The following is a 20,390-nucleotide window of genomic DNA, read 5'->3' on the forward strand; positions in this document are numbered from 1 at the left end:
TGAAATGAATTATGAAGAAACAATTAACTGCTTCTTGTAAGCAGCACAAAATTTAATAGGCTCAACTGCAAAACTCATGATGAATAATAGTGAAGAACATTAGAACAATCTAGATAAGAACAGACCATTGAACTCAAAGCTCGCCAGTCCTATCCACCTAATTCCTCCAAAATAATATCAAGTGGAAATATGACATTCCCTAAAGTCCTGTGGTCTACCACACTACTTGGTAATTTAATGTGCCTGTGGTTCTCTGTGAGAAGGAAAACTTTCTGTAGTGTGTCTGAAATTTACCCTTAACAATTCTCCAACGGTGTCCCCGTGTTTTTAGAACAGCCAAGATAAAAGCAAGCCATTCAGCCCAACAGAGCTCACCAGTCCTCTCCACTTAACATCAAGTCTAGTCATGAAAGTTCCTAAAGTCCTACTGTCCACCACACTACTTGGTCACTTATTCCATGTCTCTGTGGTCCTCTGTGTAAAGAAAAACTTCCAAATGTTTGTGCGAAAAAACTTACCCTTACCCTCTCCTACTACGTCCCCATGTTCTTGATGAACTCATTTTAATGTCACCACCTTGATCCACTGGACTAGTTCCCTTCATAAATTTTAAACACTTCAGTCAGGTTTCCTCTTCATCTCCATTAAAGGCTCAGCTCTTTTCATTTTTCCTCATAACTCATCCCCTATAGCCCCCTTTAATCAGCCTTGTTGCTCTTCTCTGGACTTTCTCTTGTGCGGTTATGTCCTTTTTGTAGCCTGGAGACCAAAACTGCACCCAATACTCCAGATGAGGCCTCATCAGTGTGTTAAAAAGACTTCAGCAGAACCTCCTGTGACTTGTACTCCAGACATCAAGGTGCTATATAACCTGACATTGTTAGCCTTCTTAATGGCTTCTGAACACCATCTGGCAATTGATTGTATCAAGTCCACTATGATCCTTCTCAAAAGGTGTACTTTCAATTTTCAGAACTTGCAATGTGTGTTCAGATCTCACATTTTTACATTACTTACATTAAATGTCATCGTACACAAATCTCCCCAATCTCTCTGTAATGACTCCATGGATTCGATTATCTGCCAATCCACCTATCTTGGTATCATCTGCAAACTTAACCAGCTTGTTACTTATATTTCCATCCAAATATAGAGCAGCGGCCCCAGCGCTGACCCCTGCTGGTCACCACGCTTAATTTCACTCCATTCTGATAAGGTACCTCACACTATAACCCTAGTAATAATAATTCATTACATTTATATAACGCTTTTCTCAGTACTCAAAGCGCTATCCACACAGGGAGGAACCGGGAAGTGAACTCACAATCTGCTTACTGCAAAGCAGCAGCACTACCAGTGCGCCACCTGCGAGGACCCTCTGCTTCCTCTGTGTGTGTGTGTCTGTCAAATCTGCACCCACCTACACACCACACACCCTGAACTCCCTACTTTTTAGTTTGATGCCCAAACTCTCGTGTGGCACCTCTTCAAATGCTTTCTGAAAATTAGGAAGGAAATAGCATAGATTTTAACATAGAAGAGTCAGATATGCTTCAAGTGTTTATCAATTAACCTGATGGGATCTGATCATCTGTACTTGAAGATGTCGTCATCTATAACCCCTTATTAGTCATATTTCAGAAGTCATTTAGAAAGGAGAAGTAACTGAGGACTGGAAAGTTGCAAAGGCAACTTCGCTCTTCAAGAAAGGAGTCAAAATGGATCTGGGTAATCATAGACCAATACGTCTTACTTCTTTGTCATGCAAAATTATGGAAACTATAATAAGAAATAAGGGTCCGGTTTGGTGGGCTCAGGATTGGGTCACTGCTTTTTGCAGATGATGTTGTCCTGTTTGCTTCATCAGGCCGTGATCTTCAGCTCTCTCTGGATCGGTTCGCAGCCGAGTGTGAAGCGGCTGGGATGAGAATCAGCACCTCCAAATCCGAGACCATGGTCCTCAGCTGGAAAAGGGTGGAGTGCCCTCTCAGGGTTGGTAGCGAGATCCTGCCCCAAGTGGAGGAGTTCAAGTATCTCGGGGTCTTGTTCACGAGTGAGGGAAGAATGGAGCGTGAGATCGACAGGCGGATCGGTGCGGCATCCGCAGTAATGCGGGCGCTGCATCGGTCTGTCGTGGTGAAAAAGGAGCTGAGCCGCAAGGCGAAGCTCTCAATTTACCAGTCGATCTATGTTCCTACCCTCACCTATGGTCATGAGCTATGGATAGCGACCGAAAGAACGAGATCGCGAATACAAGCGGCTGAAATGAGTTTCCTCCGCAGGGTGTCTGGGCTTTCCCTTAAAGATAGGGTGAGAAGCTCAGTCATCCGGGAGGGGCTCAGAGTAGAGCCGCTGCTCCTCCGCATCGAGAGGAGTCAGATGAGGTGGCTCGGGCATCTGATCAGGATGCCTCCTGGACGCCTCCCTGGTGAGGTGTTCCGGGCACGTCTAACCGGGAGGAGGCCCCGGGGAAGACCCAGGACACGCTGGAGGGACTGTGTCTTTCGACTGGCCTGGGAACGCCTTGGGATTCTCTCGGAAGAGCTAGAAGAAGTGGCTGGGGAGAGGGAAGTCTGGGCATCTCTGCTCAAGCTGCTGCCCCCGCAACCCGACCTCGGATAAGCGGGAAACAATGGATGGATGGATAATAAGAAATATGGGCGGCACGGTGGCGCAGGGGTAGCAGTAAGGAGACCTGGGTTCACTTTCCAGGTCCTCCCTGCGTGCAGTTTGCATGTTCTCCCCGTGTCTGCGTGGATTTCCTCCCACAGTCCAAAGACATGCAGGTTAGGTGCATTGGCCATCCTAAATTGGCCCTACTGTGTGCTTGATGTGTGTGTGTGTGTGTGTGTGTGTGTGTGCGCCCTGCAGTGGTTTGCTTCCTGCCTTGTGTCCTGTGTTGGCTCTAGCAGACCCCCCGTGACCCTGTAGTTAGGATATAGCAGGTTGGATAATGGATGGATGGATAAGAAATAATAAATTAGAAAACTATGAATACACTAAATAACAGGCACCATTGCTTTCTTAAATGAAGATCCTGCCAAATCAAAACTTTCAGATTTTGTTTTTGAACAGACAACTTCAATTGTTGACAAAAGAAAAGCAGAATTTACTGAGACTTTCACAAAGTCCATCATCCCACACTGAAGATCAATTCTGAAACGAGAAGCTGTAGGCCTCAGAGACAACTTATAAAACCGGAGCTCAATTTAGTGAACCATCAGGATACAAAGAGTACAGAGAAGAGGAAAATGAGGTCATCCGGAGGGTTCCTCAAGGGCAGTCTTGGGACAATTCATTTTTATGGTTTATATTTTTAGTACAGTTAGTAAACTTGTGAAATTCGCAAAAGGGTACTAAATCTGAAGGAATGGCAGATACTGAGGAGGTAACAAAAATGACTCTGGGAACCTTGGATGAGGTACAGAAGTGGGTGACCACTTAGAGAATGCAGAATAATGGAGAAAAGTGCTACACGTGGGCCAAAGGAACGTCAGTTATAAATACAAGATGGGAGACGCTGAGCTACGGGAAGCAACCTGTGTAAAGGATTTAGGGGTTTGTGCTAACGTTCTCATTATCCACGCAACATGCAGAAGCATTAAAAAAGGACAATAAAATGTTTGGTTGTATTACAAAAACTGGAAAGTAAATCGAGGGACGCTCTGCTCAGATTGTATCATGGACTAGTGAGACCTCATATGGAGTTCTGTGTGCAGTTCTGGTCACCACGCTACAAGATGGACATTGCAGTACGTGAATACTTGTGTCGATTGGACGTTTCAGTTTTTATTTTTAATAAGGAAAAAAAAAAAAAAAACAAAAAAACACACCCTAAAATCATTTTTGGCTTTTTCATTCTGGGGTCGTGGGGTCCAGCGGCTGTGGGGCATCTGTTGGTGAAGAAAGATTCACTGATCTTGACTTTGCTGGCGATGCTGTGATCTTCGCGGAGTCCATGGAGGCTCTGATCAGGGTGCTCAACAGACTGAGCGATATCTCGGAGTGTCTGGGCTTGTGAGTGTCCTGGATAAAAACCAACATCCAGGCCTTTAATGACCTCTTAGGCACGGCCATCAGCAGTGTGTCTGTTTGCGGAGAGAGTGTTGACCTCATCGAGAAGTTCACCTACCCTGGCAGTGACAGTCATGTCTCTGGTGACTCTTCCTATGAAGTCAGTAGATGGATTGGGAGAGCATGGGGGGGGTCATGAGGTCACTGGAAAAGTGTGTGTGGCGCCACCGATATCTGAAAAAGGACGAAGGTCCAAGTCTTTAGAATCCTGGTGCTTCCTGTCTTGCTATATGGTTGCGAGACATGGACGCTATTCAGTGACCTGAGACGAAGACTGGACTGCTTTGGTGTCACTCCAGAAAATCCTTGGGTACCGCTGGTTTGACTTTGTGTTGCTCATGGAGTCACATTGAGGCACATTACCTGCATTGTGAGGGAACGTCAGTGACGGCACTACGGCCATGTGGCTTGCTTCCCCCAAGGGTGATCCGGCTCATAAGATCCTCATTGTTGGGGACCAGAGTGGCTGGACCAGGCCAACGACAACATTTATATAGCACATTTTCATACAAATAATGTAGCTCTAAGTGCTTGGCTCAAAGGCCAAGGGGTCGCCCACGTAACACCTGGCTGCGGCAGATAGAGGGTCATTTCGGGAGGGTGGGACTGGACCGCGTGTCTGCCTGGGGGGTTGCAAACTAGGATCCGGAGTTGTTTCATCGTGTAGCGGATGCGGCAACGCACTGTACCAGTGTATGCGCCCCAACTTGACTTGACTTGATTCTAGGGTATTGAGTATTGCTTGTTGTGGCTGGTGGGTAAATTTAAAGGATTTTATCATAATGCTGCAAAACACAAAAAGTGAAGCTCCAGGATTTTTATCATTACACTTTTACCCTTGGAAGTATTCCTTATAGTTGGATATGGTCAGTTTATTGTATATTTACTGATGCGTGTTAAATTTTTCATATTTTAAATCATCTAGTAAAATATTTATGAATCTTATGTAACTAGGAAATGGCTCTTACAACATTTAATCTCGTGAAGACCGTTTTACCTTCGAGGAGACTGGCAAGCCCCATCTGCATCCCAGGAGTCACTGGGGTCATAGAAGAGTTGATCTCCGCTTCCCTCATAAACTCCCTTGATATAAAAACACAAACAACACACATTAAAAAAACAAAATCACACTTTTAAGCAAATTAAGAAAACTTTCCTTCCTACTGCCCCTTTTCCCAAATTACACCCGCATACCAAAATCAATCATTTGAAACCGATAACGTGACACATTTGGCAGCCCACACGTGAAGTAAAAATTGACACCTTCACTGCCACAGTGACAAGAGGTTAATTTGTTCTGGATGCCACTGTAAAAATTAGAGTGTTATTTTAATAATTCAATAAATGCATTTTTACGAAGCAAAACTCAATTTTTGTAATAGAAAAAATACCAAGTTAACTTGTAGTTGGCACATGAAAAAAATTCTTGTGGTTGGCATTCCGAGTGTTAACAATTGCAGCTCTCATTTAAACTATTAGAACAATCTGGACAAGAACAGGCCACCAGTCCTATCCACTTCATTCTTCTAACATCAGTCCTCTGCACTAATGCTTCCAAAAATTTGAGAATAGAGAAGTCTAAGGAGTACCATTCTGTATTTAATAAAGTGGTCTATAAATAAGTTGGTGAGAAGAGGTGGTCTTTTTTTTTTTTTTTAATTCTTCATTTTGTGTGCCAATTTAACAAATCTGCTTATTTAAGCAGTGCAATGGGAGACCACCACATACTCCAATATCATCAAATTGTAAGGTAAGAACAATCCATAAATCATTACTGGCCTTAGCAGCACTGTCTTAACAGCCTGACCTTTAACCTTCACCTTACTATTTTGTTCACAGAATACTCCCAATAGCTGTCTATGGGTTATCTCTGCATTTAGTTTTCCATCTTGGGTTACCACTGATCCTAGATATTTAAACCTCTCCACTCTTTTCAGTAGCACTCCTTGCAGGCTAACTTCTCAGTCCTATTCATCATTAAACCTCATACATTTTGTCTTCCTCCTATTTACCTTCCACTCTCAATCTCCCCAAAGCCCTTCTCCATTCTTCCAACTTCCTCTTTTCTGGTGCTATACAACAAAATGTCAATCCGCACAAAGCAGCACCAGGGGGACTGGCCTATAATCCCACGACTCCACACACCCATCGCCAGATCAAAGACCTGGTCTGGAGCAGACCTCCTCTAACTGAGACAATCCTCACCACACTTCTCTGGGGCTCCTTTCTCTCTCTCATGTCCCTGTAGACCCCTTGACGTGGTCCTCCTTCCTAAGCCTTCTCCGTATCAATAAACATCTTATGCTTGGTTTTTTTTATGTTTCTCTATGAGCTGTTTCAATGCAAAGACTGAATCAGGTGTTCATCTCCCAGGCATTAAGCCAAACTACCTACGGTGGTCTCTTCCCTAGTCTTCTCTCCCTAACATCCATCCATCCATCCTCTTCCGCTTATCTGAGGTCGGGTCGCGGGGGCAGCAGCTTCAGCAGAGATGCCCAGACTTCCCTCTCCCCGGCAACTTCTTCTAGCTCTTCCGGGAGAATCCCAAGGCGTTCCCAGGCCAGCCGAGAGACATAGTCCCTCCAGCGTGTCCTGGGTCTTCCCCGGGGCCGCTTCCCAGTTAGACGTGCCCGGAACACCTCACCAGGGAGGCGTCCAGGAGGCATCCTGATCAGATGCCCGAGCCACCTCATCTGACTCCTTTCGATGCGGGTCACCGGGGCCCCCCTCTGGAGCCAGGCCTGGAGTTGGGGCTCGATGGCGAGCACCTGGTGGCCGGGCCTGCACCCATGGGGCTCGGCCGGGCACAGCCCGAAGAGGCAACGTGGGTCCCCCTTCCCATGGGCTCACCACCTATGGGAGGGGCCAAGGAGGTCGGGTGCAGTGTGAGTTGGGTGGTGGCCGAAGGCGGGGACCTTGGCGGTCCGATCCTCGGCTACAGAAGCTGGCTCTTGGGACGTGGAATGTCACCTCTCTCCCTAACCCTTTTACAAATTTTAATTGGATGCAATATCTGTTTTATTCCTCTATACTGTATTGCCCATCTCCTTATAAATGGGTACAATCCCACTGTTCCTCCACTAATCTGGTGTTCTCTTTTGTTCGTAGATCTTCTGCATTAGATCTCACAACACATCTTTCTCATCTCCTAAACTCTTTCACAATTCTGTTGGTATTTCATCCAATCCTGTTGTCTTTCCATTTTTCAATCTTTTCAGGGCCTCCTTTACTTTCTCCCTCCTTATAATCCCAAATGAAGGGTGACTACCAAGAATAACCCCCAAATACAACCCTTGGATTTTCTTCATTTCAACAGCTCCCCAAAGTACCGCTTCCATCTATTCTTGATCTTTTAATGCTCATCTAAGATCACACCTTGCTCAGCTTTGATCTGCCTTATCCAACTAAAATCTCTCACTATTCTATAAATCATGGTGTCTCTCTCCCTTCTCCTGTCTCCAGTTTATCATACACATCCTCCAAAGCTTGTGCCTTAGCTCTTCCATCTTTGCTTCCTTGTTTTTATTGCTATACAATTCTCTATTTACCTCCTTCCCCGATTGGTGCCATGTCGTCTTTGTAGCCTTTATCACATCCTGCACCTCTTTGTTCAACCACCATGTGTCTTTGTCTGCAGGAGGGCTTCTCCCTGTTGTCCTACCCAACACCTCTTCACCTACTATTAATAAAAAACTTTGCTATTCTTCTCCACTCTCTCAGGTGACTGCACTGCATTTCAGACGTTCTCCCTACACCTGTTCCTAATTCCTTCCTCTTTTAATCTCTACCACTTTATCATTGGTGTTGCTTGCTCTGGTTTTCATTCTCCTGCAGATTGTGATCCCCCAGTTCATCACCACCAGCTTTATAAAATAAATACTGGACTAAAACACTGTACAGTATATAGCCAGTGAACAAAAATCTTGAAAACCTATACCAGCTATCTTGGATCAGACATGGCAAAGTGTGTCTAGAACAATCATCCACCACCAAAACACACACAGAGCCAAAAAAAAAATACCTGATATAATTCCCGCATAGAAATCAGCTTGAACTCAAATTTCTCCAGGTTCCAAATTGTGAAGATCCTCAATTTAGTGTTGGTCACCTTGATGTACAGAGAAGGAAGCCCGTTGTTTAGGCAAGGAGATTCATACCTGTGAAAAGAACTGGTATTTCAAAATGACAAAGGAAAACAAAATGGCATCTAGTCACTGCCCAAACAGCCAAGAAAACCCAAATAACTGCTGGTTTGGAGGACTAAGACAGAAAGAACCGTTAGAAAAAGAATGAATGGATCATTATGTTAAAGTCGCTGGGTTTGACAGAAGTAAGCTGAAGGTTAAAGATGAAGTGTTTAAGACTGTGATAAGACCAGCAATGCTGTATGGAACGGAGACATGGGCAGTAAAGACCGCACAGGAGAAGAAGTGAGATGTGGCAGAAATGAGAATGTTGAGATGAATGTGTATAAATACAAAGAAATGAGACAATCATAGGTACAACAAAAGTTGGAGAGATTTCGAAGAAAGTACAGGAAAGTAGGTTGAAGTGGCACGGACATGCGAGGAGGAGAGAATGAAGATGTGGGCAAGAGAGCAAGGGGAAATGGAAGTGCAGGGGAATTATGAAGCAAGGGAGGCCAAAGTGGTGGAAGGATAAAGCAAAAATAGATCTGAAGGAAGAGGGCTAGACTGGCTGTATGGAGAAGGTTGATCAAGTACTGTACATTGACCCCACATAGAAGTGGGAAAAGATGAAGAGGAGGAAGGTGTAATACATTACATTCAATTTCCTCTGTCACAACTCTGCCCAAGTCCCACTGAAATGACTCAGATTCTAGATTATCTGCCAGTCCACCTAGCTTGGCATCACTGACAAACTATTGAAGGTTGGTAGGTAGGAAGGTATTAAATCTGCCTGTCATAGATTTCTGAAGGTTTGTTTGTAAATTGAAATTACTCAACTCAAAAGCTATACAATGGATAAATGTGTCCCAGAAAGGTAAATAGAAGATAATCTAGAAGGCATTAAAATACATCAAAGTTCACCAAAGCTCCATTCTAAACTAACGAGGAGAATGAGAACTGCAAATATGTGCAGAACAAGGTGCCCGTCCCGCAGATCAGAAACCTACAATATGTCCAAAAGAGTGTGGACTTCCTTCCAGGTGTTTCACAACTAACTAACTAACTAGATAGATGGATAGATAGATCAGAGCTACATGTGTTTTAGAGGGTACCTGTTCATTGGCAGAGATATCACAGCCACGTGCTTTCCTCCCTACGCAGGGGTGCGCTCACCCATCAGAGGTGAACACGATCGGATGTAGTGCCAACGTCCGACATTGCAAATAAATAAAAATCTCTTTACATTTATATAGCGCTTTTCTCACTACTCAAAGCGCTCTCCACACAGGGAGGACCCGGGAAGCGAACCCACAATCTCCTTACCAGCACTACCACTGCGCCACCTGTAGCATATCTACCTTCCGCTTGGCCAGAATTACATTTTTTATTTATTTTTATTGATTTTTAAAGTTTGTCCTGATTCACTACTTCATGGGCAGAGCTGTCGGGGACAGCTAGTATGCTATATATGGCCAGCAGTTTGCGAACTCTGAAGGAACAGCAGTTATGAGAACATAAGATAAGGCAAATGAGAATTCACGTCCATAAAGCCCGTCTGTTTAGCCAATAACTAAGCTGGCCCAGTATCTCAACCAGACACCTCTGAACAGTTGTCAAGGTTTCTGCTTTTTCTCCATGTCACAGTAGTTTTATTTATTTCCCACAATTCCAACAACTCGAGTAAAGAAGTGCTTCCTGGCTTCAGTCCTTCATACGCTTCCCCTTAATTTCCACTGGTGTCCTCAAGTCTATCATTCACCATTAAGTGATTCTTAACAATTGAGTCAGGATGAATTTCTGTACAAGACGTTACTATTAGGGTACTTGACGTATACAGACCTTATATAACGGCAAAAAGAAAGCCATAATTGAGCGGAAACAGAGCATGAGACCTTAGCTACAGTACAGTAGGTTAGTTAATGCTTCTCTAAGCTGCAGCTTCAAAATGGCAGTTTGCCCAGACCCGGTCTGTTTAGCGTCTCATGGACTGGTGCGCCTGGAGTCGGGCGCCGCTTCTTGCGCTCCTTGTCTGGCACAGCTGTGTGGCCGCAGTCAGTCGCTGCAAGAGGCACCTTTGGGGTGGGTTTAGAGAAGGAAAAAAAAAAAAAATTCGGAGGTCCCGTTTCCATGGTTGTGCCTTTGAGTGTTTGTTCACGACCCACCATTCACACACGAACAAAGAGAACTTGGCTAAAGATGCAGAAAACCAGTTTATTTCAAACCTGCATTTCTCAGCCATTGCAAACAGGCATCTTTAAAAAGTGTCAGACCGCCGCCAGCTCTTTGTGGGTTCTCTTAGAAGGAGTGGCTAAAAAGGGAGAAAATGGAGCCAAGAGGACTTGGCAAATCTTACAGGTATGCAAGTAACCCCCATATTGAATGAAAATATGATTTTGAAACCAACAAGGAGTGATCATTTGTTAATGAAAATGTCAAAGATGGTCTGAAGGAAGTCAAAGACTTCTGGCTTTGAAGAAGGTGGCTCTGAGAAATTATTCATTGGTCACGTCAAATAGGAGCCGGATGGAAACACATGGACATAAAGGCAGTGTGAATGCTAGGGTGGAGTCACTGAGCCCCCAAATCCCATACATGACACACAAACATAGTCCCCGGTTCAAATAAAAGGGGTCTTTATTACAAATACCTCATATAAATTGTTATATACGTTGTGTTTTTCTCTCTCCACCACACTGCTACTCCTCCCAGTTGAGTGTTGCCTGCCTTCCTTCCTCCACGTCCGACTTGCCTGGACAAAGCAGTGTGGTCTCTTATGGAGGATCCAGGAGTATTTCGGGTGCCAGGGTTTTGCCTGTTGGAAGCACTTGGAAGTCATGAATAGTTGGGAGTGTAACTACGCTGCAGCACCCCCTAGCAGCACCTACAGATTCCAGCAGGGCTGCGTTACTGGACTACAATTCCCAGCATTCCTTCTGAGTGTCCGATTGGGTACCAATACCCAGAGATGCTGCCACCTAGTGTAAGTATTGCTCTCCCTGGAACTTCCAATTTAATGGTGCTCCGGCCAGGTAAGGATTCCAAACCTTGTCCCAGCATGTAGTCCCTCAAACCAGGCAGGTTATTTGCATGTCAAAGATCTTTTCTTCCTGTCAAGGAAGTGAAAAGATTGGGGACCAGTAAAAAGGCAGAACAACTGAAGGAACTCCAGATGCTGCACATGAAGCCTCCTTAGAGCCGAATTCACCCCGAGAAAAATGAGCCAACAAGAAGAAAAGAAAAACAACATTACAGGTAACCGAAACATATAAATATGAAAAAGTCAACGTTGTGGTGGTGACGTTGGGGGTGGTATCCAGCCAGGACGCCCAGGAAGACCAGAGGAGGGCTTGTGCCTTCTCCAGACCACAAGGGGGCGACAGCCCTGGTTCCTTTGGGGGCCACGGGTACAGAGCTATGAAGCTCAACCCTGTAGGGGCCCGTGGTCTCCGCCAGGGGGCACCCCAATGCCATTCCGCCACACCAGGAAGTGCTTCCGGGGATGCAGCCAGCACTTCCGCCACACTGGGGCATGTCGGTGGGAGATTGCCGGAGCACACCTGGAGCACATCTGGGTGCTTATAAAAGGGGACGCCTCCCTTCATTCAAGGCTGGAGTCGGGTGGAAGAGGACAAGGCAGGAGGCTGCCTGAGGAGAGTGAGGCATAGTGTGGTTTGGCCTGGACTTTGGGGAAGTATTGGGGGTTTGTGTGGCACTTTAATTTGTATATAATAGTGTAAATAAACGTGTGGTGGTGAATTTACCTTGTCTGCCTGTCTGTGTCCGGCACTTAGTCCACAGTACATACAATAGGAAATGGCTGTGGAGTGTCCTCTGCTGTACGGATGAAGATTTAGTGCACATCCTTTATGTGACACTTTCAGGAACAGTCACCAACACACAAGCGAATCTCACAATCAGGACAGTAGAAATACGTTTCTTTGTGCACTTTTCTTATAGGTTTGCACATAAGAAGGTAGAATGTGTTAGTGCCAGATGTGCACGATCGACAGGGCCCTTGTGTTAGTGTAGGCTGCCACAGCGCAAGGCTTAGTGACTTCCGCATTTACTTTCACATGGACGTTGACAGTTGCCACATTGTTAATAGTGCTTAGGGGGCCGACATCTTGCTTGTCTCTGCACTCAATCACAATTATTTTACAATTTTGTCACACAGCTTACTGCCACACCACGTAACTGAATTCCCCAGGCATATCATGGCGTTGCGCTCATATAGTGCCCCATCATGAATCCGTTTCACTTTGTGGTGTGTCAGCATCTGATGACCGATGCACATCTTCATCGCTATCTCTCGATTCGAGCGATGGCTCAGTTTCAGTTTATTCTAAAACTGGATTTACGCTTGCCATTGTGTTTCGAGTTGGCGAATCCACCTCTCCCATGAATATGGATGAGTAAACTTCACACGACTGAATTTCCCAGGCATATCATGCCGGTGCGCTCATATAGTGCCCCATCATAAATCAGTTTCTTTGTGTGTCAACATCTGATGACCGATGCACATCTTCATCACTGTCTCTCGATTCGAGCGATGGTTTGGTTTCAGTTTGTTCAAAAACTGCATCACGCTTAAGCTTCATGTGACAGAATTCACAGAGCATATTACAGCGGTTTGGCCGTACAGTGCCCTATCATACACCAGTTTCACTTTCAGTGAAATGACCAATTCACATCTTCACCACTATTCCTCGATTCGAGCAATGTTTCAGTTTGTTCTAAAACCTGGATTTACGCTTGCCACTGTGTTTTGTGTTAGTGAATCTGCCTCTCCTATGAATATTGATGAGTAAACTTCACACGACTGAATTCCCAAGGCATATCATGGCAGTTCGTTCATATAGTGCCCTATCTTGCACCAGTTTCACTTTCAGTGTAAACATACGATGACCAATTTCACATAATCACTATTCCTTGATTTGGTTCAGCTTCAGTTTGTTCTAAAACTGCATCAGTCGCATGACTGAATTCACCAAGCATATCATGGTGGTTCGGTCATACGGTGTCATATCGTGCATCAGTTTCACTTTCCGTGTCACCGTCTGATGACCAACGCACATCATCATTAATCACTCCATTTAAACAAAGGTTCAGTTTCAGCTCATTCTAAAAACGTCATGCAACAGAATTCACAGAGCATATTACTTTGGTTTGTCCATAGAGTGTTGCATCATGCATCAGTTTTACTTTCCGAGTAAATGTCTGATGACCAATTCACGACGTTATCAGCTACCCCTTGAGCGAAGCTATGGTTCAGTTTCAGTTTGATCTAAATCTGGCTTTACACTTGCAATTGTGTTTTGAGTTGGCGACTGCTTATCCCAACAAAAAAGGGGGAGCGAAGATGTGAAAAAAGAAAACAAGAATTGAAAATATGAAAAACTAGCCATGTGCGCCCAACTACGTTGCGCATGTTAAAGTTGTCTGTGAAGGGCTCCCTGTTTAAACGTGGCTGCCAGTCGTGAACTGGGCCCTTCGTCGCACAGCATTAGGATTTGTTAGAAGGGAAACAAAATTACAAAACAAAACCCTTGGACATTGATTTGATAGGAACGGCCTACTCGGAATCACTGTCCGAATAGTAATCATGTGGTGGTGTAGGAGCATTTCTGCTTCTCTCCATTCACAGTCCGTCTCGTTTTCACGACGCGGTCTTTTCCTATCATGATCTCTTCTCAACCTTTCTCCAATCTCGCAGGTTGCTTTGTGGCAATCCAAAGAGTACGGTAATATACACGGAGCAATGGTTATAAAAGGGGGACACATAAATATCCAGGCTCTTTAAAGCATAAATAGGGATCACTTCACTGACATGTGAGCAAGCCAGGGTACAACTAAGACGTGCAGCACTAGCTGGCTACAACGTAACAATAATTTCCGGAACGTGCTGTTACGTTGTCATTCATTTTACCCACTGTCTGTCTTTCATTCATAATATACGTAGGCATGTACCTTTTATCTTCGGCAATCTCATTCTCTAACCAGGCCTCAGGAGCTAACCAGCGTAACACTGTCCACCACCTCTTTCGTTATTCCGGCACATTGTTGACATCCGTGAGTAACAACAACATACTAAATTGGAAGGTGGTCTACGCATGCATGGAATTCGTGAACAAACAAAGATCAAGATACAAATGAAGATTATATATAAAGATTAGTTAATTTAAAGCACAACAATTTGTTTAGTTTGAATGTCTGTGTTTTGAGGTGTGACTGGAGTACTACAGTCTTCAGTAGTATAAGGAGATTCTTAATGCAATGCCTATGTTTTTGCTGTCTCTCTACTGCCATCTAGTGCTTCTTTTAATTCGTTCATGGACAAACAAAGATCAAGATCCAAATGAAGATTATATATAGAGATACATCTATTGAAACCAAAACAAATTAACTTGTACTACATTCTGATACTAGAAAAATATATAGAGTTAGATAAATGTCGATAAAAGTTAAGTAGGTATAATAAAATATGCATCTATGATATATCATTAATTAAAAAAAAGTGGTATTAGTGGGCTCCTTTCCAAAAAACATTGGGGGGGGGCGATTAAAACTTATGAAAACTCGGGTTGCAAATACTTAAAGGTTGAGAAACACTGGCTTATCCCATGTTTATTGAGGAGTCTACCTTAGATTAGGTAAACACCAAGATATATTAATGATTTTTTTTTTGCAGCATATTTCATCCACTAGATGGCAGTAAATGTCGTCCTACTTTTGGATCTTTTTTTTTTTTTTCCTGGGTTAAAAAAAAATGTGAAGGTGCTGTTATGTGCAGTTATCTGGAGTTTCATCAGTTCCTGAACTGCCATATTACTTGTTCCTGTGACTCCGGCTCGGAATTCTATGCTATTAAAATTAACCACAGATCACACATAGGGTGACGTGTAACAATCGGTTTGACATTTTGAGCCGCAGTCAGGAGGGAGTTCACACTGAGGAGGTTAAATCACAGAATCCAGCTACAACTGTATGGAGATCGGGGCATGAAGACCCTTAAAATAACTCCTCAGGAATTACTTGAGTGTAATTTAAAGCAGCCAGTTACTGACACGTAGCCAGAGTAACCTAGGGGTGGGCAAAGTCATTCCTGGAGGGCCGCAGTGGCTGCGGGTTTTTGTTCCAACCCAGTTGCTTAATTAGAAAACAATCCTTGCCAATAATTACATTTCATGGCTTGTTAGTGCTTTAACTCTGCTATGTCAAGTCATTCTCATATCCTAGATTTTTTTTCCATTCTAAGGATATCATCCAAATACTTTGAAGTGTAAAACGGACGGGTAATTCTCAGTCCTTCACTTTTCTCTCTCTCTTTCCTTCCAAGTATTTAATTAAACCAAATAGTGCACGATAAATACACACAGGTGTAAAGGGTAACAAGCAAAATGGATAACTGCTGCTTTCTTTTGTCATTTGCATCTTATTGCTAATAAGGAGCAATTAAAAACCGAGAATGCAGCTGTTTATGACTTAAATAAGCAATAAGGGTTCAAAATCTTAACGAGGGAGATAACTAAAATGAAGCAGAAGTGTTTTTAGAGCAATAAGTGCTTCTTATAATGTAGAGAGATAGAGATAGATAAATACTTTATTAATCCCAAGGGGAAATTCACAAAAATAAAGTGATAGGAGTGATCAATAAATAAAAATAGAAAAGTACACATACAGTCATACATGGAGCTGCTGAAAAGTGGTGTGAAAAACTATTTGCCCCCTTCCTGATTTCTTATTCTTTTGCATGTTTGTCACACAAAATGTTTCTGATCATCAAACACATTTAACCATTAGTCAAATATAACACAAGTAAACACAAAATGCAGTTTTTAAATGATGGTGTTTATTATTTAGGGAGAAAAAAAATCCAAACCTGTGTGAAAAAGTAATTGCCCCCTTGTTAAAAAATAACCTAACTGTGGTGTATCACACCTGAGTTCAATTTCTGTAGCCACCCCCAGGCCTGATTACTGCCACACCTGTTTCAATCAAGAAATCACTTAAATAGGAGCTGCCTGACACAGAGAAGTAGACCAAAAGCACCTCAAAAGCTAGACAGCATGCCAAGATCCAAAGAAATTCAGGAACAAATGAGAACAGAAGTAATTGAGATCTATCAGTCTGGTAAAGGTTATAAAGCCATTTCTAAAGCTTTGGGACTCCAGCGAACCACAGTGAGAGCCATTATCCACAAATAGCAAAAACATGGAACAGTGGTGAACCTTCCCAGGAGTGGCCGGCCGACCAAAATTACCCCAAGAGCGCAGAGACGACTCATCCGAGAGGTCACAAAAGACCCCAGGACAACGTCTAAAGAACTGCAGGCCTCACTTGCCTCAATTAAGGTCAGTGTTCACGACTCCACCATAAGAAAGAGACTGGGCAAAAACGGCCTGCATGGCAGATTTCCAAGACGCAAACCACTGTTAAGCAAAAAGAACATTAGGGCTCGTCTCAATTTTGCTAAGAAACATCTCAATGATTGCCAAGACTTTTGGGAAAATACCTTGTGGACTGATGAGACAAAAGTTGAACTTTTTGGAAGGCAAATGTCCCGTTACATCTGGCGTAAAAGGAACACAGCATTTCAGAAAAAGAACATCATACCAACAGTAAAATATGGTGGTGGTAGTGTGATGGTCTGGGGTTGTTTTGCTGCTTCAGGACCTGGAAGGCTTGCTGTGATAGATGGAACCATGAATTCTACTGTCTACCAAAAAATCCTGAAGGAGAATGTCCGGCCATCTGTTCGTCAACTCAAGCTGAAGCGATCTTGGGTGCTGCAACAGGACAATGACCCAAAACACACCAGCAAATCCACCTCTGAATGGCTGAAGAAAAACAAAATGAAGACTTTGGAGTGGCCTAGTCAAAGTCCTGACCTGAATCCAATTGAGATGCTATGGCATGACCTTAAAAAGGCGGTTCATGCTAGAAAACCCTCAAATAAAGCTGAATTCCAACAATTTTGCAAAGATGAGTGGGCCAAAATTCCTCCAGAGCGCTGTAAAAGACTCATTGCAAGTTATCGCAAACGCTTGATTGCAGTTATTGCTGCTAAGGGTGGGCCAACCAGTTATTAGGTTCAGGGGGCAATTACTTTTTCACACAGGGCCATGTAGGTTTGGATTTTTTTTTCTCCCTAAATAATAAAAACCACCATTTACAAACTGCATTTTGTGTTTACTTGTGTTATATTTGACTAATGGTTAAATGTGTTTGATGATCAGAAACATTTTGTGTGACAAACATGCAAAAGAATAAGAAATCAGGAAGGGGGCAAATAGTTTTTCACACCACTGTAGATAAATACTTTATTAATCCCAAGGGGAAATTCACAAAAATAAAGTGATAGGAGTGATCAATAAATAAAAATAGAAAAGTACACATACAGTCATACATGGAGCTGCTGAAAAGGCTGCCACTCTCGGCGGTGCCGGAACGAACTACAATTGGGTTGGAACAAAAACCTGCAGCCACTGCAGCCCTCCAGGAATGACTTTGCCCACCCCTGGTATAAGCAATAATGGCCTCCACGGTTCTAAACCTACAGAGAAGCAAATACTACTTCTTATTTCAAGATTTAAACAATTCCCAGAATAATTTAAATATGGATAGGACGTTAATCTGCAAGCAGGTCCTCCAACTTACAGGGAAAACGTGTAGGTTGGTGGCATGACTGGCACTCCAGCTACCAAAAAAATAAACAACCTGATACCAGTAGTGTAGCGTGGGTGTCAGCCACCCGGGGTGGAGGAAAATTCCGTCGCCCCCTTATTTAGGTATGGTTCAAATTTTTACAAGATATTAATTTATTGTGAAATTTTGCTGCCCCTTAAAAGTGCCGCCCGGGGCGGGCCGCCCCTGCCGCCCCCACTACGCTACGAAACTGCCTGACACTGTACCAGTGTGATGCCAAGGTGTCACCTGGTGCGCTCACTCGGGTCCCCATCCAGGTGGCTCGTCGTGTGGTGGGTGCGTCTATCACCCTTCACTGAAGACAGAGGTTGGGTGCATGTGTTGTTACCACAAGAATAAAAACTGAACCGATGGATTCAGGAGCCGATCTTAAAGCATTACTCTCAAGAGCTAACAATGTGGAGTTAAATGTGACCATTTAGCACTTTTAATAGGAAGCTACCTATATAACGTACCTTGTGAACACGGTGTGCTTCTTCAGTCCTCTGCTAATGGCATTTGCTTCTTGTAGCAGCAATGACAGTCTAAGAGACGTCCATTTTGGGTTCCCTAAAAATGAAAGAAAAAAAAAGGCAATATCAAAAAGTCAGTTTCTTCAATACAATCAGCAGATTAAGATGAAGAGTTACTCCATATTTAAAGTACCCACGAGTACTTTAAATCAGGGGTCGCCAACTCTGGTCTGGGAGGACCACCGTGGCTGCAGGTTTTCATTCTAACCCTTCTCTTAATGAGTGACCTGTTTTTGCTGCTCATTATCTTCTTTTGAACTAATTTTATTTGACTTGCTCTTGAAGACTCAGACCCCGGAATTATTTCTTTTTCCTTAATTAGCTGCCAAACAATGAGATATAAAAATGAGCAAAAAACAACTGGTGTCCATCATACAATATCTGAAAATAAAATGTTTAGGAGACCCAAGCAGATCGACATTCCTGAGACCTTCAACTTTCTTTAACTTTTCTCTTAGAAAAGAGAAATCATCAACAATTTTGGAAATGTCTGCTATTGCACCACGAAAGCAGCAACAAGCCGCGAAATTAAAGAACGAGTTTAATTAACCACAAGAATCGGCGCCTCATTAAGCAGCTGGTTGGAGTTTGAGGCCCTGACTTAGTTGGCCTTCTGTTGACTTCCCGTTTCATTTCTGTTTGGGTGCCATTTAAGAAATGAAGCAATTCAGAGGAACGAGGAAGAAATTCAGGGGAACAAATCTTAAAAAAGCAATTCAATTAAAATTAATTCACCAGTTGTTTTGGCTCATTTTGTATCTCATTATTGTTTGGCTGCTAATTAAGGAAAAATTAAGGGGTCGGAGTCTTCAAGAGCAAATAAAATGAATTGAAAAGAAGTTAATTAGCAGCACAAACAGGGCACTCATTACAAAAAAAAGAAAAGGGACAGAATGAAAACCTGCAGCCACGGTGGTCCTCCAGGACCCCTGCTTTAAATAGTCTAAAGATTAATAAACCAGTAAACATTTCCAAGATGCTTTGGTCATTGGCCATTTAGTCCTATGTGTGTTGCTATATAATACACACTGCCCTCCATAATCTTTGAGACAGGGACGCATTCAGATTTCCTTCATAGTCTGCTCCTCAGTTTAAAAGTTACAAATCAATCTTAATTAAGTGCCACATTGCAGACTTTCATACATTTTAGTCACACTCTTTTTCAGGGCCTCATAATATTTGGGACAATTAGTGTCACTGGTGTTTGTGATCACTCAAGTGGGTTTCATGGCTTCATAGTACACCTCGGCTTGCTTCTCCCCTTTGGAGTCTGCAGTTGCCATTGTTCAACAGGAGGACAAGAGCTGTGCCAATGAAAGTCAAAGAAGCCATTAGGAGTCTGAAAAGTGAGAATAAAACCATTAGAGATATAGAGAGAGATAGATACTTTATTAATCCCCAGGGGAAATTCGCAAATTTTCACATTGGAGACATCAGTGAGACCTTAGGATGACTGAAATCAACTGTCTGGAATATCATGAAGAAAGAACGAACATGCTAGTGGGCTCAGGAATCACAAAGGGACTGGTTGGCCAAGGAAGACCTCCACAGCTGATGAGAGAAGAATCCTCACTGAGGTAAAGAAAAGCCCAAAATGCCTGGCTGACAGATCAGAAACAGGGGGGCCGATGTGTGTGTTAGAGACAACTAAGAAGAAGACTTCATGAACACAAATACAGAGGACACACTGCAAGATGAACACCACAAAATAGGATGGCCAGATTACAGTTTGAGAAGACACCACGGCACACCCCATTTAATATCCAAGTTGTAGTAGTAGTAGTAGGAAAATGGAAAATTCTGGTTGAATATCATGTATGGTTTTTCGTTTGACTCTTGAAGTCTCAAAGTAGTGTCTGGAGGGAGATGGCCTCCAACAGAGAAGGACCTCCAGTCCCAATTGAATGCCAACTGGTTATCAGAGAAACAAACAAGAGCTTAGCCAAAAAAAGTACAGAGAAATTTAGAT

The 20,390-nt window shown here is 43.3% G+C and overlaps 1 protein-coding gene across 2 annotated transcripts in view; it reads right to left on the minus strand.

Moving 5' to 3' along the window:
• The window catches only part of LOC114657368 (kinesin-like protein KIF14), a 206,581-nt gene that overhangs the window by 70,657 nt on the left and 115,534 nt on the right, over positions 1 to 20,390 (minus strand). For both annotated transcript variants that reach the window (XM_028809150.2, XM_028809148.2), the window contains 3 exons: positions 18,365 to 18,458; positions 8,096 to 8,231; positions 5,072 to 5,157 (listed from right to left, as the gene is read on the minus strand). In XM_028809150.2, coding sequence (XP_028664983.2) covers positions 5,072 to 5,157; positions 8,096 to 8,231; positions 18,365 to 18,458 — 316 coding nt within the window. The remainder of the gene's footprint in view (positions 1 to 5,071; positions 5,158 to 8,095; positions 8,232 to 18,364; positions 18,459 to 20,390) is intronic.

The sequence above is a fragment of the Erpetoichthys calabaricus genome, chromosome 9 (genome assembly GCF_900747795.2).
Source record: "Erpetoichthys calabaricus chromosome 9, fErpCal1.3, whole genome shotgun sequence".
Taxonomy (NCBI): Eukaryota; Metazoa; Chordata; class Cladistia; order Polypteriformes; family Polypteridae; genus Erpetoichthys; species Erpetoichthys calabaricus.